The following is a 20,136-nucleotide window of genomic DNA, read 5'->3' as shown; positions in this document are numbered from 1 at the left end:
TTATTGGCTACAGATTTGGGGGCAGAAATTTATTTTTGATTTTTTTGGCGCTGCATTTTATTTTATTTTTTATTTGTTTTTGTGTTTAGTGAAATAAACTTTCTGAATGTAAGCTGCCATTGGCTGAATGTTTCTGTGAATATTTATACACCATTCTTTACACTACATGATTATACCGATTTATTATTTATTTTGTATCACATTTTATATCTGATGATCTGATTGGAGGACAGACTTTTACATGGTGATAATAATGTGATAACTTCCTCCAACTTTGGAACCTTAAACAACAGAAAGTAATAATGAGGGAGGAGTCAGTAACCCAATGATGGTGGTCTTCAGGATCAGTCCAGTCTTCATCTTGGTTGTTCTCCCCCCATCTTCACTCTCTGACCTCTGGTGGGGCTCAGCCCCGCTGTTTTTCATGACTAAATCATGGACTAAATAAGGAAGTGCGGGACTTCTTGTGTTGAGAAGATTTTCAATGAGTGATAGAGGGGGAGGGGACACTCATCCTATAATCCCCTCATCACCATCACTCCTATAAAAGACAGTTCTCGTTGTTTCCTCCCTCTCTGACTAAGATCCATGAATGAGGAAATGAACTGGTAGGAGATCAGAGGACCCATTTACTAGTTACCTTGAGGGTGGAATTGTAAGATCCTCAGAGACAAAGCTGCCTGATGTGGGCGGAGTCCTGGTTTAGGGGAACCAATCTGCTGATGTCTAGTAATAATCTTTGTATTTCTATTTTAGTAGATGGACGGGAGATGAGGAAAACCTCAGAGGATTGTCTCACTTTGTCTCCAGACTGTAAAGTAGAAGATGAGGACATCACACAGTATAGTCCAGGAGAAAACCCGGCTACCTCAAATGTCCATCCGGCACCACACAGTGTAGATGGACCATAGTATACCTCTTATCCTGAGGAACCTCAGACTGTGAGGGACGGTGCCGGACCATCGTATTCCTCTTATCCTGAGGAACCTCAGACTGTGAGGGACAGTGCCGGACCATCATATTCCTCTCATCCTGAGGAACCTCAGACTGTGAGGGAGAGTGCCGGACCATCGTATTCCTCTTATCCCGAGGAAACCTCCGACTGTGAGGGACAGTGCTGGACCATCGTATTCCTCTTATCCTGAGGAACCTCAGACTGTGAGGGACAGTGCCGGACCATCGTATTCCTCTTATCCTGAGGAACCTCAGACTGTGAGGGAAAGTGTCGTCCTTCCACCAGATAAGAGGTTCTCCTGTACTGAGTGTGGGAAGTGTTTCAGCTTTAAATCCAAACTTAATGTGCATAAAAGATCTCACACTGGTGAGAAGCCGTATTCCTGTCCTGAGTGTGGGAAATGTTTTTCAGAGAAGTCCACTCCTTCCAAACATCAGAGATTGCACACTGGTGAGAAGCCGTATTCCTGTCCTGAGTGCGGGAAATGTTTTTGTAACGTTCATGCGTTTTTTGTTAGTGAATGGATTTGCAGCTGCAGAATTGTTACACTCAGTAGTCGTGTAGAGATTCTGTTGAACAACATATCCAACTCTCAGGACTTCATCATCGTGCACAGCCTGTTTATGCAATATACACACACTCAATATGATGTTCCTGGAGTGATAGAAGATATGATAGTATAGGTGAGAGACAGGCGATAGTATGGTGAGCACTCAGTAATAGTATTCAGTAGAGTGGTAGGTGATGGTAGTATGCAGATAGGTTCTAGTAAACATGTATAATATAGATGGTAGAGGACAGCAGATGAGGTATACAAGATAGAGTAACCTAGTGCAAGGATAGTTGATGATAGTCCCAAGAGCTAACAATCTATGCAGATGACAGGAATAGCTTAGATAGAGATAGTCCTTGTATATGCAGATGACAGGAATAGCTTAGATAGAGATAGTCCTTGTATATGCAGATGACAGGAATAGCTTAGATAGAGATAGTCCTTGTATATGCAGCAGATGATAGTGGAAGTATAGGTTTAGTAAGGAATCCCCTGCGGGGTACTTATCACTAGATAGTTAGCAGTAGCAAGGTCCAGTAGTAAGGAGTGATCCGGTAACGAGATACGGGATCGGCAGCGGGGTTCCGGTTCAGTTCAGGCAAAGGGTATAGCCAGCAGCTCTGGCATCACAAGAACAGGTAAGGTGAACATCAAGGCACATTGAACGAACACATGTGAGTGAAAGCTGGTGGTTTAAATAGCTGTTCAGTCCGGCGCCTCATGATGATGTCAGCACTCTTAAAGGGAAACACACCTATATGCACTCCATCTACCTAGGTAGATGGAATGCACCCGGAAATGATGTGATAGGAGGCACTGAGAGTGCCAGGATCTTACAGTTTTTCAGAGAAGTCCAATCTTTCCAAACATCAGAGATTGCACACTGGTGAGAAGCCATATTCCTGTCCTGAGTGTGGGAAATGTTTTTCAGAGAAGTCCACTCTTTCCAGTCATCAGAGATTTCACACTGGTGAGAAACCATATTCCTGTCCTGAGTGCGGGAAATCTTTTTCAGAGAGGTACACTCTTTCCAGACATCAGAGATTGCACACTGGTGAGAAGCCGTATTCCTGTCCTGAGTGTGGGAAATGTTTTTCAGTGAAGTCCCATCTTTACAGACATCAGAGATTTCATAGGGGGGAAAAGCCATATTCCTGTTATGAGTGTGGGAAATGTTTTTCACAGAAGAACCATCTTTCCAGACATCAGAGATCTCACACGGTGGGGAATCCACTTTCCTGTCCTGAGTGAGGGAATTGTTCCTCACTGAAGTCCTGTCTTCCTGTACATCAGGGATCCCACACAACCCTGGAAGTGTATTCATGCCTTGAGTGCGGGAAATGTCTTCTACAGTATATGAATGTTGGTGGACATGTGGGGAAGAAGCACACCCTGATATACACCTCAGATATACTCCATGGCTGATCTTCATCATGTAAGAAACACTTCATAAGGAGATCAGAGATCACCAAAGACATGGATGAAGTGTTGGCCATTGATAGCGGGAGAAAAATAAAAATGGAGTCCTTACCTTTCATTGGCTGAGTACATTTTGTGCGGGAAGATTTTACAAACACTTACAGATCTGGTTGTTATAAATGTGTTGATGAAATGTGACCCGCATTCCCCCAGTCATGCTGAATTGGGATTTCCTATAATGGTCAGTTCCATCTAGTGGCCATAATGTGCTTTCCTGACAGATGTCCATGGCTTCATACGTTTGGATAGCCCCGCCCTCGTTCCTCCCCCATAAGACCCCACCCCCATAAATTTTCAGGATAAGCCAATGGCTGCGTTCCTTTTTTGTCCTCCTCACTTATTGGACCATTTTTGTATGAAGTTTTCCTACCTATTGGAAGTATTGGTTGGCGGGTCTGGTGCTGGGCAGCTGTGCGGGATGTCAGGAGCTTCCTTTGGTATCCAGAAGTCTTCCAGGATGTCCCGAATGGTCATTGAGTCCCCAGCTATCAGCCGGGTGGTGTTATGGCATACATATGTAGAGGATCCATGCCTGGAGAGTGGGCCCTGCCATCGGCGGCCATTTGCATTGGCTGGGATCCCAGCTGTTAGCGGGTGGCCATTAAGTGTTAGACACGTGAAATTCGTTTCGCTGCGAATACAATTTCCGAAAAATTTTTGGTTATTCCTAGATTCGGATGTATCCAAATCTCCAAATGAAATTGTAATGAATTTAGTTGAAATCTGTTAAAATTTGTTTAGTTTTTTCCATTTTCTAATAAATTCCAACTGTTCAGAACGATTCGAATTCGGATCAGTCAAAAAAAAACGATCGACCGATGCAAATTCTGTGTGAAGAAATAGCTGGTTGTTAAGCAAGCCGGGAAACCGGCCGCCCACATCCTTACGATCCATGACTCATCAGCTGTCAGCGGGCTTCGCCACTGACAGATGAATGGAAAGAAAAGAATGCCGACATTGCCTGGCAATAGAACAAAACGTCGTGCTCCCCTCCCCCTTTCCATACCAGACCCTTCGGTTAGGGATAGACTGATATGGTTTTTTCAGGACCAATACTGATATTTTGGTCACAACGTATCGGTATCGGCCAATATTTTGGACATTTAAAGTTTTGAAAAATGAAGACAATTTTTGACACAAATCTGGTACTGAACATGTTAATATTTGTATAATGCTTAATGGCTGGCTGGCACCCTGTAGTGGATGGATGGCTGGCTGGCACCCTGTGGTTGATGACTGACTGGTACCCTGTGGTGGGTGGCTGCCTGGCACCCTGTGGTGGGTGGTTGGCTGGTACAGGGCCTGTGGGTGGCTGGCTGGCTGGCACCCTGAGGTGGGTGGGTGGCTGGTACAGGGCCTGTGGCTGGCTGGTACAGGGCCTGTGGGTGGCTGGCTGGCACCCTGTGGTGGGTGGCTGGTACAGGGCCTGTTAGTGGTTGGCTGTCTGGCACCCTGTGGTGGGTCAGTGGCTGTTTGGCACCCTGTGGTGAGTCGTGGCTGGCTGGCATCCTGTGGTGGATGGCTGGCTGGCACAGGGGCTGTGGGTGGCTGGCTTGAAGAGAGCTGCCCCAAAGCAGCACCCCCCCCCCCCATATTGAGGGCATGTGGCCTGGTATTGGTTAGGAGGGGGGCACTTGTTGTCCCCCCTTTCCTGACCTGCCGAATTGCATGCTCAGGTAAAGGTCTGGTATGGATTTTGGGGGGACCCCCACGCCATTTATTTTAAACATTTTTCTATTGTTGGGCAATGCCGGCATTCTTTTCTTTCCATTCATCTGTCAGTGGGGAAGCCTGCTGACAGCTGATGAGTCATGGTTGGTAAGGATGTGGATGGCCGGCTTCCCAGCCCCCTGCTTAACAACCCGCTTTTCTTCACACAGAATTCGAATCAGTCGATCGTTTCTTGACCGATCAGAATTCCAATCGTTCTCAAAGCGTGAAATGAAATGAATTCTAGAAAGCGAAATAAAATAAGTAAACAGATTTATCTGAAATAAAACAAATGTTTCCATTCTGCACATGTCTATGATGTTCAGCTTAAATATTAATTAATATGGTAATTGATGTTGTATGTTTAAATAGAGAGAAAGCAGTATGGCGGGTTTGCTGTGACTAAATGCTTGTGGTGTGAAACGCGTTGACAGTCTCATCTCTCCTGCCATGTTGTCACTTCTGGATATATTCTAATAAAGGAGTATTTTGTTGGAGCATGGTTGTCCATTCAAGTTTCTTTTGATGCCTCAATGACCAGCTGGACTTGCACTGATTGTGTGAGCAGAATAATGTGCACCAACCTAGAATGGGATATATTTGCGGGTTATCTTCACTGGTTTATTATTTTCCTCTTTATTATTTTATCTTCTGATTCTTCAATCAGCCCTCGCTGTCTTCTACTCTCTACACAGAAGCAGTGTACCCGGATCGGTGCAACCTTGGGAGCTGTACTCAGACCCCCACGCTCTGGAAATGCCCTGTAATTTTGTTTCAGGCATTGGATCCAGCATGAGGCGCTCCCTATGACACTTGGTGCAATGTGTTGAGTTAGCCAGAGGGTGCTATACAGGTCCAGGGTTGTAGTTCATCACTATGGAACCTCATAACTATGGAACCCAGTCCCTGAGGACCTCTTCGGGGGCATGCCCACCATTTTGAGTAAAGCATGGACCTTATATACTAGGGCTGGGGAATATAATCGAAAGATCGATGCATTGCGATTCGACCCTTCGCGATTCTGCATCGATGCGGGCTGCCGGCATAATCGATTATACGAGGTGACGTCATCAGCCGCGGCCACGCCCTATCGCGCAAGGGAAAAAAAAATCACAAGATCGCAGGATCGGCAGCTGATTGGAGGGTTAGTGGCGGGAACTTAATAAAAAGGCTCCGCCCCTCCCCTTCCGCCTCTTTGACCCGGGCCGAGGCGCAGCAAGACATCCCCCGCGTGTATCGGCGTCCCACCTGCGGCCTAGAAGCCAGCCAGCCAGCCATCCAAGCCAGAAGCCGCCAGTCCAGTGAGTCCACAGTCCACACACAGGAGTGAGGAGCCCCAAGTGCGTCCCCATCGCAGCCAGCCAGCGCCGCCAGCCTCACCTCACCGTAGCCGCTGACAGGCCCTGGAGGCCCAGCCGCCACGCCACTGCCAGTGACGCCAGCCGCCCGCCACAGAGCCCAGAGAGCAGCACAGCACCTGTCCTCCTCTGCAATGCAGTGCACAACAACCCACACAGTCACACAGCAGGTATGTCCGAACAAATAATTGTGTTATCATTCATGGGGGTCCCGTCTGTATGGGGGATGTCTGTGATGGGGGGGGCTGGGACAGGGGATGGTCGGTCGGGGCCCGGGGGTACTGTTCTGCTGTGGCAGTCTGGCAGCCAGGGGGGTCAGTCAGTGGGGGCCTGGGGGTCTCTGTCAGTGTCAGTCAGCTATGGGGGTCTGGGCAAGGGGGGGGGACTCACTCAGTGCTTGTCAGTGCTGTGGGGGATTGGGGAAGGTGTGGGGGACATCCAGGTCTCTGTCAGTGTGGGGGTCTGGGCAAGGGGGGGGACTCACTCACTCTCAGTGTTTGTCAGTGCTGTGGGGGATTGGGGAAGGTGTGGGACATCCACCCAGGTCTCAGTGTGTCAGGCTGCAGTCAGCTCAGCTGTGGGGGGAAGGGGGTCTCTGTCAGTGTCACTGTCACTGTCACAGGCAGCTGTGGGGTAAGGGGGGGGGCCCCGGGGGTTTTGGCTCAGTGCATGCAAGGAAGGAAGGGAGACAGACAGACAGTCATTTTTAAGAAAGATGTTGCTTGGTTGATTTGTTGCGGCTTAGTTTACAAGTTTTTTTTTTTTTATTTTTTTTTTAAACACTGACAGAGTTTGGCAACTTACGTCATCCGTCTCCGTCACATACGTGGTAGTATGGTGCACCTAGCATTTTAAGAGCAAACATCTGGGCACATTTCGGATTTTACGAACACACAGGGAAGCGTGAGTTGGACAAGACACACGCCGTATGTAAAGCCTGTCACACAAAAATTAAATACCTAGGGAATACTACGAACTTGAGAAACCATGTTAGCCGTTTTCACTCTGAGTTAGTAACACCTGTCGCCACCAGCAGTGCCACCACTGCCAAGGAAAGACTGCTAGACCCAGATCAGCCAAGAATTGATGCCATACTGTCAACTTATCCGCCCAACTCAGAAAAAGGGAAGAAACTAACCAAAGCTGTGGCAGCTTTCATCGCCAAGGACCTACGGCCTTACTCAGTTGTGGACAACGCCGGGTTTCGCTACCTTGTGAAGACGCTAGAGCCACGTTATAAGATCCCATCACGCAGTCACTTTACAGAAAACGTTATACCTGCACTCTACTACGACACCAAAGCTCAGGTACTTGCGTCAATGAACCAAGCCAGTCGAGTCCCAATAACATGTGATTCATGGACGTCAGTCACAACGGAGTCCTATGTTACAATAACAGCACATTACGTTACTAAGGACTGGCAGGTCTTGTCACATGTGTTGCAAACAAGAGCCATTTATGAGTCTCACACAGGTGCTCATCTGGCAGAGCTACTGTCTCATGTTGTGGAAGAATGGCAGCTGTCTGATAAATCTGTAGTGCTTGTGACCGACAACGCGGCGAACATGATAGTTGCAGCTCAAGTTGGTAAATTTCCTCATGTTAAATGTTTTGCCCATACACTCAATCTTGCATGTCAGCGGGCACTGAAAGGGGCCACGCTCTCCAGGCTTCTTGCCAGAGTGCGACGAATATCCACATTCTTCCATCGCAGCAGTAGAGCAAGCCACTGTCTAAAAGAGAAACAGAAATGTCTGGGCCTGAAGAATCATAAGCTAATAACTGATGTGCCAACAAGATGGAACAGCGCATATGACATGGTCGAGAGGTTCTTAGAACAACAACCTGCAGTTTGTGCCACCTTGCTGTCTCCAGAAGTCAGAAAAGGAGAGTCTGATCTCTGCACTCTCAATGAAACAGATGTGTCAAATGCAGAGGACGCTGTGAGTGCATTAAAGCCAATGAAGGATGCAACCTTGCTGATGTCAGAAGAGCGCAACCCAACAGTGTCTCTCATTGCCCCTCTAAATGCACAACTGCTCCAGAGCATGACAGACACCATGGGAGACACAGCCATGACCCATGAGATCAAGAATGCAATCAAAACAGATCTCCTGAAGAGGTACAGCAGCGAGGCAGAGAAGAAGATCCTTCATACAGCCTCTGCTCTGGATCCTTGCTTTAAAGGACTGCCTTTTATTCTCACAGAGGAGGAGAGATCGGAGATATACAAAGGAGTGACTGAGGAGGCTGCATCTTTGGAGGTAATTAGAATTTCATCACGTTTCCTGCCAGACAGCTAGAAGCTCAGCTACATTGTGTTGTGTAATAACATGCCCTGATTCACTGATGCAGTGTGGGAAGTGGAACTGTATGGTATGGATTACTGTGCAGTTTCCCACACCTCATCAATGAATCACACTCTTAGTCAGTTCAGCTCTTCTTATAATATTATCTTTTGTTCAAACACACAGATTACATCTAATAGAAGGACAAATGTGGATGAAGTGCCTAGGGAAAAAGCAACTGTGGAAGAAGAAACAACACCCATTGAGGACAGCCATTCTGCTCCCAAAAAAAAGGCCACAACATCGCTGCTCATGACTTTGCTGGGGCAGTCTTTCACTGATGGTGCAATAGAACCTAAGACCCCCTATGCCAAGGCAGAAGACGAAATGGAAAAATATTGTAAAGCCCCACCTCTGCCTCTCACTGATGACCCTTTAAAATGGTGGCGTGAGCATGAGGTCATATTCCCCCTCCTCTCTCAGCTGTCAAAGCAATACTTGTGTATCCCAGGTACAAGTGTATCTGCAGAGCGGGTTTTCTCTACTGCAGGAGATGTTATAACAGCGAAAAGAAGCAGTCTTAAACCTGAGCATGTGGATCATCTAGTGTTCTTACAGAAAAACCTACATGTTCCCAAATGCTAAGCACTGAAATAATTACTAATTCGTGTTTTTAATGAATTAGTAATTACTAATTCAGTCTGTCGCCAGTCACCAGTCAGTCACATCACCAGTCTTGTTTTATAGCTTTATAGCACTGATGGTTTGTTTTTGAAGATTGTCCTGTCCAATGTGTCCATTTCCAATCCATAATCCGTTCCGTTGCTTCACACTAAAAGTGTCTAGGCAAGTACTAGGGGTTCATTTAACCCTCAACCAAATAAATAATATTAAAGTGTATTTTCCTCTAGACAAGACAACTGACTGACACCAAGCCAGCCACGGTGCAGCATTATAGGAAGGAAAATCATTGAGAGAAATAACTTGTACATTTGAAGCTTAACCTCGAGTAAATCTTATCTTATTGGATCACAAACACCAATTGTGGATTCTTGTGTAATATACTATATTTGTGAGTTTGTGAATGTGACCCCCATAGGATTTCCTCAAGGTTAAGCTTCAGTTTACAATTAATTCTCTCAAGGATTTTCCTTCCTCTAATGGTGGCTTGTTGGTTAGCTTGGCTTCAGTTACAGATGTAATCGACATGGTAGAGTGCTGCTCAGTGCAGTGCAGGTAAAGTTTTCTTTCTGTAATGTGACTGACTGACTGTCGTGACAACTCAAGAGCTTATAACGCAGCTCTAGCATTAACTCAACACACACACACACATAGTGTGTGTGTGTTGAGTTGATGCTGAGGCTGCGTATAAGCTTTTGAGTGGTCACGAGTCACGACACACACACACACACTGTGTTTAGTTGACTGGCAATGGCAAGGGCAAACACAATCGCAGTGAACCTGGAACATTTTATATTTTTTACAGCTTTTCTGGCACTGGAGAGATGGAGAATGGCTTGTTTTCAAAAATGGTCGTTTCACATAAGTGAATTGATAATTATTTAAGCTTAAGTGTCATGGGTCTGCTACCTAAGGGGTTAACTTAGTGTTGAGTCTGCAGCCTAATTGCAGTGATTGGCAACAGGCTGCTCTATTTAAACTCTGCAGCAGCATTATGTCCTTGCTGTCTGATCTGCAGCTTCCTGTGACCCCTGCTCCTGTTTACCTGCTTCTGTGATTGATCTCCTGTACGACCCGGCTTGACTTTGGACTTCCCTTGCTTTCTGCCTGCACCTGACCTCGGCTCCCCTCTGACCTTGTACCTGCATGCTCCTTTGGATTCCACGCTCCCCGCCTGTTGTTGACCCGGCCTGTGAACTGATCCGTTTGCCTGTGAACCCCCAGAGTGAGTGTGGACTCGGATGTTCCGTCCTTCTGCCTGCCTGCTGTTGGGATCCTTCTACCTGCTGGTTGTCTCCTCTTAAAGCATCTGGGACCTTGGAGCTACCCGTCCAACAGCTGACCCGCCAGGCCCTCATACCATTCTGCTCTCCCGTGCCACCTGTCTGCTCTACCAGGGGCCGCGAGTCAGATACGTAAGGGAGGCCTTCCTCTGCACTATCGGGCTCATCAGTCAGGTACGTGAGAAGTTGACAGTATCAGACAGCCATGTCTGAGCCCGAGCGAGGAACCTCCCCCATGGAAGAACTGTGCCGACATCTGGCGGGTCTGACACAAGCTGTTAAGGATTTACAAGAGGGATATACTCGGCTGGAAGAACGAGTTCAAATTCTGTCATCTCCCGCCAACACTACAGGTGCTACCTCATCCGCACCTGCGGTAGTGATGTTACCACCAGAACCAAGGGTACCCACACCCGAAAGATTTGCGGGTGAACGTAGCAAATACAGAGCCTTTCATAATGCTTGCGAACTCTATTTTGCCCTGCAACCCCGCACCTTTTCTTTGGAAGCAACCAAAGTGGGCTTCGTTATCTCCCTGTTGACCGGAGAACCCCAAGCCTGGGCACATCGCCTTCTGGAACAAAAGGCCGAATCGCTAAGCAACCTCACCACGTTCTTTGAAGCGATGTCCCAACTTTATGAGGACCCCCAGCAGACTGCGACGGCTGAGGCCGCAATACATGCACTTCAACAAGGTCGCAGAGCCGCCGAAGACTACGTGGCCGAGTTCAGGCGTTGGAGTTCTGATACCAATTGGAACGATGCGGCCCTTCGTTACCAATTTCGGATGGGACTATCTGATCCTTTAAAAGATGAACTGGCACGAGTTGGGATACCCCAATCCCTGGACGCACTTATTAACTTGTCAATTCAGATTGACCGACGTCTAAGGGAACGTCGCTCCGAAAGATCCTCAGGCCAATATCGGCCAACTTGGATGCTACCTAAAGTTCCCAGTTTCTCCAGCCAGACTCCTTCTGCTCCAGTCGCTCCGGGCCCGGACACCTCCGAACCCATGCAGTTGGGATTGCTTCGTCCCTCTCTCACCATGGAGGAACGACAGCGCAGACGAATCAATAACCTCTGTATGTACTGTGGGGAACCCGGGCATTATGTGAGGTCCTGCCCTGCAAAGATGCGTAAGTGCCTTTCAATCTCCTCAGTGCATGTTCCTGTTTCACCTAACCAAGCCTCTCATCTTACTCTCACCATTATGTTACAGCTCCCAGGAAGGAGTATCCAGGTATCCGTCATAATTGATTCCGGAGCCTGCAGCTGCTTCATAGACTTGACGTTTGCAGCCAAACACCTCATTCCACTTCAGCCAAAGGCCCGGGGACTAGCTGTACATCTTGCTGATGGCTCTGTCATTAAATCCGGTCCAGTCACACAAGAGACGGTCCCTTTGCTTACTATCATTGCTTCCCATCACCAAGAGTTTTTACGCCTGGATGCCATTTCATCACCTTTGTTCCCCATCATCCTAGGTATGCCCTGGCTACAGGCCCATAACCCCCAAATCAACTGGGCCACTGGAGAAATCACATTTCCTTCAAGCTATTGCCAGCAACATTGCCTGCAAGAACCTCCAGTCAACCCCTCACCCTTACTCTGCCTTGACTCAGACCTTGAATTACAAAAATCAATCCCAGTGGCTTACCACGATTTTCTGGACGTATTCAGTAAGAAGGGTGCAGAGACTCTCCCTCCTCATAGGTCCTATGACTGCCCTATCGAACTGTTACCAGGGGCTGAGGTCCCTTTCGGAAGGATTTACCCTTTAACTGAGCTTGAATTGGGCACGCTAAAGGACTATATTGATGACAACCTAAAAAAAGGGTTTATTCGCCCATCTACCTCTCCGGCTGGTGCAGGCATCTTCTTTGTTGAAAAAAAGGACCATTCACTGCGACCCTGCATAGACTACAGAGAATTGAACAAGATAACTGTAAAGAACCGTTATCCTCTGCCTCTTGTGCCCGAACTGTTTCAAAGACTGGGAGCTGCAGTCATCTTCACTAAACTGGATCTGCGGGGAGCATACAATCTAATCCGTATTCGAGAAGGAGACGAATGGAAAACGGCATTTCGTACTCGATTCGGGCACTTTGAGTACCTAGTAATGCCTTTTGGGTTATGCAATGCACCGGCCACCTTTCAGCACTTTGTCAATGACATTTTCCGTGACTATCTGGACTTGTACGTCATCGTGTACCTGGATGACATCCTGATTTTCTCCTCCTCTGTTGATGACCACCGTAGACATGTCCGAAATGTGCTAACCCGACTACGGCAACATGGCCTCTACGCCAAACCGGAGAAGTGCGACTTTGAACTTCAGTGTATCCAGTTCTTAGGTCTGATCATCTCTGTTGAAGGCATTAAGATGGACCCTCAGAAAGTCACCGCCATCTTAGATTGGCCAGCTCCTATGGACAGAAAGGGGGTTCAACGCTTCATCGGGTTTGCCAACTTTTACCGGAAGTTTATTAGGGGGTTCTCTGCTATTATCGCCCCCATTACCGAACTAACTAAGCAAGGAACCCGATTCCTCTGGTCTCCCAAAGCGCAATCTGCTTTTGAAGCCCTCAAGAAGCTGTTCACGTCAGCACCCATCTTGAAGCACCCTGACCCTGCCTTACCGTTTGTTCTTGAAGTTGATGCCTCGGAAGTTGCAGTGGGGGCTGTGCTGTCTCAACGGCAAGGAGCTAAAGCCCTACTTTACCCGGTTGCTTTCTTTTCCCGCAAATTATCAATAGCAGAAAGAAATTATGATGTGGGAGACCGCGAGCTTTTGGCCATCAAGGCCGCATTGGAAGAATGGCGTTACTTACTTGAAGGTGCAGCACATCCCATTCTTATCTATACAGACCACAAGAATCTAGAATATCTGAGAACGGCTAAGAGATTAAAACCTCGGCAGGCAAGGTGGGCACTTTTTTTCTCTAGATTCTCATTCCATATAACGTACAGGCCAGGGTCAAAGAATACCAAACCTGATGCACTTTCACGTATGTTCAACGACCCTGAAAGGTCCACACTCCCAGACACCATCCTTCCCTCAGGAAACTTTCTTGTATTACAGGAGAATCTCCTATCCCGACTCAAACAGGCTTCTGCTGAGATTGCTTCGTCCTCTGAAACCAGCTTACAGGCACAGGATGGCCTACTGTGGCATGAAGGTAAAATTGTTGTACCTAAGGACTTAAGAATGACGGTGTTAGAGCTCTGTCATGACCACAAGCTGGCCGGACACTTTGGTGCCCTGAAGACGGCCGAACTGGTACAACGCACGTTCTGGTGGCCTCAGGTGGTAGGCGACTGTAAGAGCTATGTGGAGTCTTGTACTACTTGCTCCCGAAGCAAGAACAGCAGGGTAAAGGCCTGGGGTTTACTGAAGCCATTGCCCGTTCCAGAGAGACCCTGGAAAATGATCTCAATGGACTTCATTGTGGAACTCCCCCCGGCAGAGGGTTTTTCTACCATCTTCGTGGTGGTGGACAGACTGTCCAAAATGGCCCATTTTTTGCCCATGAAAGGTACACCCTCGGCTGTGGAAACTGCAAAAATTTTCGTCAAAGAAATTGTAAGGCTCCATGGTGTTCCAGCCAACATCGTGTCCGACCGGGGTGTCCAGTTCACCTCCAGGTTCTGGAAAGCTCTGTGCGGTTCTCTAGAGATTGAATTGGCTTTTTCCTCCGCATACCACCCTCAGACGAACGGACAAACAGAAAGAACCAATCAGACTCTGGAGCAGTACCTCCGTTGCTTCTCTTCCTTCTCCCAAGATGACTGGGTCTCTTTACTCCCCTTTGCCGAGTTTGCTTATAATAACTCTTTTCATTCTGCCATCAAACAAACTCCGTTTTTTGCTAATTACGGCTTTCACCCGTCCTTCCTGCCTAGTATTATACCTGAATGCTCGATCCCTGCAGTCTCTGAAACGATGAATTTCTTCTCTGAAAACAACAAACTTTTACAAGAGACTATGGCCAAGACACAGGAGTATAATAAAAAGATCTTTGACAGGAAGAAGCGAGGAGAACTAATTCTGGAACCTGGCAACCAGGTATGGTTGTCTACAGTAAACTTGAAAATGGCTTGCCCCTCAAAAAAATTGGGCCCTAAGTTTTTGGGTCCCTTCCCTGTTAAGAGGAAGATCAATGATGTAGCCTATGAGCTGGAATTACCCGATTCACTTAAAGTTCACCCCGTCTTCCATGTGACTCTGTTGAAACCTGTGGTTCCGAATCCTTTTCCTGAACGAAATACTGGTCCACCAGAGCCTGTAATGGTCAATGGAGAGGAGGAATTTGAGGTGGAAACAATCTTGGATTGTAGAAGGAGGTACAATCAGGTTCAGTACCTAATTAAATGGAAGGGGTATGGACCAGAAGATAACTCTTGGGAGCCTGAAAGCAATATTCATGCTAAGGAACTAATGCAATCCTTCAAGAGATCCCATGCCGAGAAGTTGGCTCAATTGGGCATCCGGAGGCTGCCCTTTAGGGGGGGGCAATGTCATGGGTCTGCTACCTAAGGGGTTAACTTAGTGTTGAGTCTGCAGCCTAATTGCAGTGATTGGCAACAGGCTGCTCTATTTAAACTCTGCAGCAGCATTATGTCCTTGCTGTCTGATCTGCAGCTTCCTGTGACCCCTGCTCCTGTTTACCTGCTTCTGTGATTGATCTCCTGTACGACCCGGCTTGACTTTGGACTTCCCTTGCTTTCTGCCTGCACCTGACCTCGGCTCCCCTCTGACCTTGTACCTGCATGCTCCTTTGGATTCCACGCTGCCCGCCTGTTGTTGACCCGGCCTGTGAACTGATCCGTTTGCCTGTGAACCCCCAGAGTGAGTGTGGACTCGGATGTTCCGTCCTTCTGCCTGCCTGCTGTTGGGATCCTTCTACCTGCTGGTTGTCTCCTCTTAAAGCATCTGGGACCTTGGAGCTACCCGTCCAACAGCTGACCCGCCAGGCCCTCATACCATTCTGCTCTCCCGTGCCACCTGTCTGCTCTACCAGGGGCCGCGAGTCAGATACGTAAGGGAGGCCTTCCTCTGCACTATCGGGCTCATCAGTCAGGTACGTGAGAAGTTGACATTAAGCTTATATTTGTATAACTCCCCTCTAGCAGCCATCAACTCACTTCACTTGAGTTGACTGGCAGTTGCAGGGGGGAAACAAACATCACGGTGAACATGGAAGTTATGCAGCAGTGCACTATTGCCAGGTTCACCCTTGATGTTTGCTAGTCAGGAAGTGCTCTGTTTTGTAGAGGACAGGTTATGGCACACACCTGGAATTTATTGCAACGCATGTCTGTCTGCTGGTCTGTTGTACTCTGTAGCAATAGCAAGTGTAGGGGGTTCCCTCAACCAAACAAATACTAAAGGTAAAAGTGTATCTAGACAACTGAAGGCAAGCCAGCCAGCCACGGTACAGGAAAGGACATCCTTAATTAAATCAATCATACATTGAAGCGTAAAACCTTGATTAAATCTTTACTGGATCACAAATACACACAAACCTGACCTAACCTATATGCCTTGAGTTGTACCAGTGTGCCAATGCCAAACCTTTCTTCAGTTCTCATGATTCTGATGCAGACAATCGTGTTGTGTGTTTTTTTGTGATCCCATGAAGATTTACTCAAGGTTTAAGCTTTAGTTGATGATTTACTCTGTCAAGGGTTTTCCTTCCTCTAATGGTGGCTTTGGCTTGGCTTCAGTTGGGTTTAATCGTGGTAGAGACAGAGACTGTCTGCAGGACAGGTAACGTTTTCTGTAAAGTAAGTGACATAAAAGTGACATAAGTGAATTGATAAGCTTAAAGCTTATATTTGTAACTCCCCTCTAGCAGCCAATCCATCAACTCACTTGAGTTGACTGGCAGTTGCAGAGGGAAACAAACATCACGGTGAACATGGAAGTTATGCAGCAGTGCACTATTGCCAGGTTCACCCTTGATGTTTGCTACTAGTCAGGAAGTGCTCTGTTTTTTGTAGAGGACAGGTTATGGCACACCTGGAATTTATTGCAATGCATATATTCACATAAAAGGATTTATATATAATGTTTTGTGGGAATTTATGATGACCATTTTCACAAGAATATTAGCTTGGCTGGCTGGCTTCTTCTATCTTTTCTTTAAAGTACATCTATAGGCAAAACTTTATCCAAAATCAAAAAAGTTTTGCCTTTAGTTGTACTTTAAATGGTGGTAGACCTGGCTTATATTAATATTTTCTTTTATGAAGCAGTAAACTGCACTACTACAGTTTTTTTTACTAATTTTACTGTTACTTCTAGTAAAATACTAGTGTTGTTGTCTGTCTCTGCTATGCTGTTTGCATTTTCAGACCTTCCTATATGTTTGCAGTGCAAGTGCACTAAAGTATGCAGGGCTTGCAGGCCATGACAGGGTCCAGGAAAGTGTCCTTTTAAGCAAATGAAAATAAAAAGGATTCTTTTATTTGTGACTGTTTGATTGTTTGTTTTTTTTGTATAAAGTTTTGAAAACCATTGGGCAGTGGGCTGGACATGGGCATTGGGCAGTAATCGTGATGCATCGCGGAATCGAATCGTATCGAATCGCGACCCTAATAATCGTAATCGCATCGAATCGTGAGGTAAGTGAAGATGCGCAGCCCTAATACAGGGGGCACACTGACCGCCAGCATACAGGGGGCACACTGACCGCCAGAATACAGGGGCACACTGACCGCCAGCATACAGGGGGTACACTGACCACCAGCATACAGGGGGCACACTGACCGCCAGCATACAGTACCGCCAGCATACAGGGGGCACACTGACCTCCAGCATACAGGGGCATACTGAGCACCAGCATACAGGGGGCACACTGACTGCCAGCATACTGGGGAAACACTGACCACCAGCATACAGGAGGAACACTGACTGCCAGCATACAGGGGGTACACTGACCACTAGCATACAGGGGGCACACTGACCTCCAGCATACAGGGGGCACACTGACCTCCAGCATACAGGGGGAACACTGACGTCCAGCATACTGGTGGAACACTGACCGCCAGCATACAGGGGGCACACTGACCTCCAGCATACAGGGGGTACACTGACCACCAGCATACAGGGGGAACACTGACCTCAAGCCTACAGGGGGAACACTGACCTCCAGCATACAGGGGGGGACACTGACCTCCAGCATACAGAGGGCACACTGATCGCTAGCATACAGGAGGAACACAAGACCTCCAGGATACAGGGGGCACACTGACTACCAGCATACAGGGGTACACTGACCTCCAGCATACAGGGAGAACACTGACTGCCAGCATACAGGGGGAACACTGACTGCCAGCATACAGGGGGTACACTGAACGCCAGCATACAGGTGGTATACTGACCGCCAGCATACAGGGGGTACACTGACCGCCAGCATACAGGGGGTACATTGCCCGCCAGCATATGGGGGGTACACTGACCTCCAGCATGCGGGGGGTACACTGACTGCCAGCATACAGGGGGTACACTGACCTCCAGCATACAGGGGGCACATTGACCGCCAGCATACAGGGGAACACTGACAGCCAGCATACAGGGGGTACACTGACCGCCAGCATACAGGGGGTACATTGATCGCCAGCATACAGGGGTACACTTACCTCCAGCATACAGGGGGGACACTGACCGCCAGCATACAGGGGGTACGCTGACCGTCAGCATACAGGGGGCACACTGACCTCCAGCATACAGGGGGCACACTGATCTCCAGCATACAGGGGGGACACTGACTGCCAGCATACAGGGGGAACACTGATCTCCAGCATACAGGGGGGACACTGACTGCCAGCATACAGGGGGAACACTGACTGTCAGCATACAGGGGAACACTGACCTCCAGCATACGGGGGGAGCACTGACCTCCAGCATACAGGGGGCGCACTGACCGCCAGCATACAGGGGGCATACAGGGGGAACACTGACCGCCAGCATACAGGGGGAACACTGACCACAAGTATGCAGGGTCACTGGTTACCAGTACACAGAGGACATAGGAAATCAAATAAAACATCCTCAATGCAAGTAAGAAAATCTCAGAAGCAATAAGAATAATGTGCAACACTAAAAAGCCATAAATGCAGCACTGCCCTACACTTCATCTACAATATTCTACAATTAGACTTATAAGTGCAATGGTGACACCAATACATGAATATCCAGTGCAAATCCACCAATGTATTGCAACTAAGCAGTGATGGTGTCACCCTCTCTGCAAAAGGGAAGAAATATTGCAGAGCTACAATGTGCAAATACATAGTTGCCAACATTTGAAAAAAATTTCCAATTCAATTACTTACCACACCCACTTCCACAAAGCTCCACCCACTCTGCATAATCTCTGCCTACTTATCAGATTATAGGGTCTACTCAATAAAGAGAGAATTACGGGAATTTGAAAGGGGAATTTTAAACTTAAGGCTGCTATTTGATCTGATCCTGTCCGTGAAATCCAGACAGATGGAAACCCTTTTTTCCACCCATCTGGCGGATGGGATCAGATGAGAATGGACATCCAATCTCCCCATAGAGGACAGCGGGATCTGACAGCTCCATCTGTGCACACAGATTGGCGGATCAATCCCGCACTGAGCAAAACGGACTCTGTCAGACAATGCACCGTGTGAAAGGATCCTTACAGAAGTGACTGCTAGAAGAAAAGATCAGGGTGCTGTTTATTAGAGAAGAGTGGGGAACAAAAGCCAGATATTGGAGAAAATGAGGGGATGATAGAGGGACATATAGTCTCAGCAGTGCCATAAAACTAAAATTCTGTCTGGAAGAGAAAGATAGGGAACAGGGAGAGAATACAGAGACAGCAAAAGACGGCACAAAAAGAGAATAGAGGCAGCCTCTGTATTCTCTCCCTGTTCCCCATCTTTCTCTTCCAGACAGAATTTTTGTTTTATGGCACTGCTGAGACTTTAAAAAGGATTACCAATGACATTTTCTGGGCTCCATACAATAAAAGCCTGGGGGTGAGGAGAGGTGGGTCTGAGGAGGAGATGGGGGGGTAGGTGAAAAGAGGGGGGTCTGAGGAGCAGATGGGAGGGGTAGGTGAAGAGAGGGGGATCTGAGGATGAGATGGGGGTAGGTGAGGAGAGGGGGGTCTGAGGAGGAGATGGGGGTAGGTGAGAAGAGGGGGGTCTGAGGAGGGGATGGGGGGTAGGTGAGGAGAAGGGGGTCTGAGGAGGAGATGGGGGTAGGTGAGGAGAGGGGGGGGGGGTCTGAGGAGGAGATAGGGGGTAGGTGAGAAGAGGGGGGGTCTGAGGAGGAGATGGGGGGTAGGTGAGGACAAGGGGGTTTGAGGAGGAGATGGGGGGTAGGTGAGGAGAGGGGGGTCTGAGGAGGAGATGGGGGTAGGTGAGGAGAAGGGGTTCTGAGGAGGAGATGGGGGTAGGTGAAGAGAGGGGGGTTTGAGGAGGAGAAGGGTGGGTAGGGGAGGAGAGGTTTGTCTGAGGAGGAGATGGGGGGGTAGGTGAGGAGAGGAGGGTCTGAGGAGGAGATAGGGGGTAGGTAAGGAGAGGGGGGTCGGAGGAGATGGGGCTCTATGGAAGAGAGGGGATGGGTAGGTGAGAGTGCTCTAAGGATGAGGATGAGAGAGGGAAGGTCTAGGGCTGAATTCTCTCCCCCTTGTATTTACACACCACACCGGGAAGCATTGTTTTCCTCCCTCCAGTCATGTGACAAGGGGATAGAGGGGGGACGGCAGCCTTCTCTCACTGCACAGCAGCGCTCTCTATTGCCACCTGCATGCTGGAGGGAGGAGAAAGTCTAATCCTGCGT

At 48.1% G+C, this 20,136-nt stretch overlaps 4 protein-coding genes across 4 annotated transcripts in view; 3 read left to right on the top strand and 1 right to left on the bottom strand.

Moving 5' to 3' along the window:
• Window positions 1-3,096, top strand: part of LOC309548727 (uncharacterized protein) — a gene marked incomplete at its 5' end in the record, with an annotated part of 365,133 nt that extends 362,037 nt beyond the window's left edge. Inside the window, one exon of the mRNA XM_082248682.1 lies at window positions 2,841-3,096. The remainder of the gene's footprint in view (window positions 1-2,840) is intronic.
• The window catches only part of LOC309550227 (uncharacterized protein), a 1,381,219-nt gene that overhangs the window by 1,006,644 nt on the left and 354,439 nt on the right, over window positions 1-20,136 (bottom strand).
• LOC309548714 (uncharacterized protein) overlaps window positions 1-20,136 on the top strand; it is a gene marked incomplete at its 3' end in the record, with an annotated part of 357,939 nt that overhangs the window by 40,507 nt on the left and 297,296 nt on the right. The gene's annotated exons all lie outside the window — the stretch shown is intronic.
• LOC309548715 (uncharacterized protein) overlaps window positions 1-20,136 on the top strand; it is a gene marked incomplete at both ends in the record, with an annotated part of 346,981 nt that overhangs the window by 31,556 nt on the left and 295,289 nt on the right. Inside the window, one exon of the mRNA XM_082248671.1 lies at window positions 2,394-2,503. Coding sequence (XP_082104797.1) covers window positions 2,394-2,503 — 110 coding nt within the window. The remainder of the gene's footprint in view (window positions 1-2,393; window positions 2,504-20,136) is intronic.

Source organism: Pelophylax lessonae (assembly GCF_965119305.1).
Source record: "Pelophylax lessonae genome assembly, chromosome: 3".
Lineage (NCBI taxonomy): Eukaryota > Metazoa > Chordata > Amphibia > Anura > Ranidae > Pelophylax > Pelophylax lessonae.
This window is presented reverse-complemented; position numbering and strand designations above follow the sequence as displayed.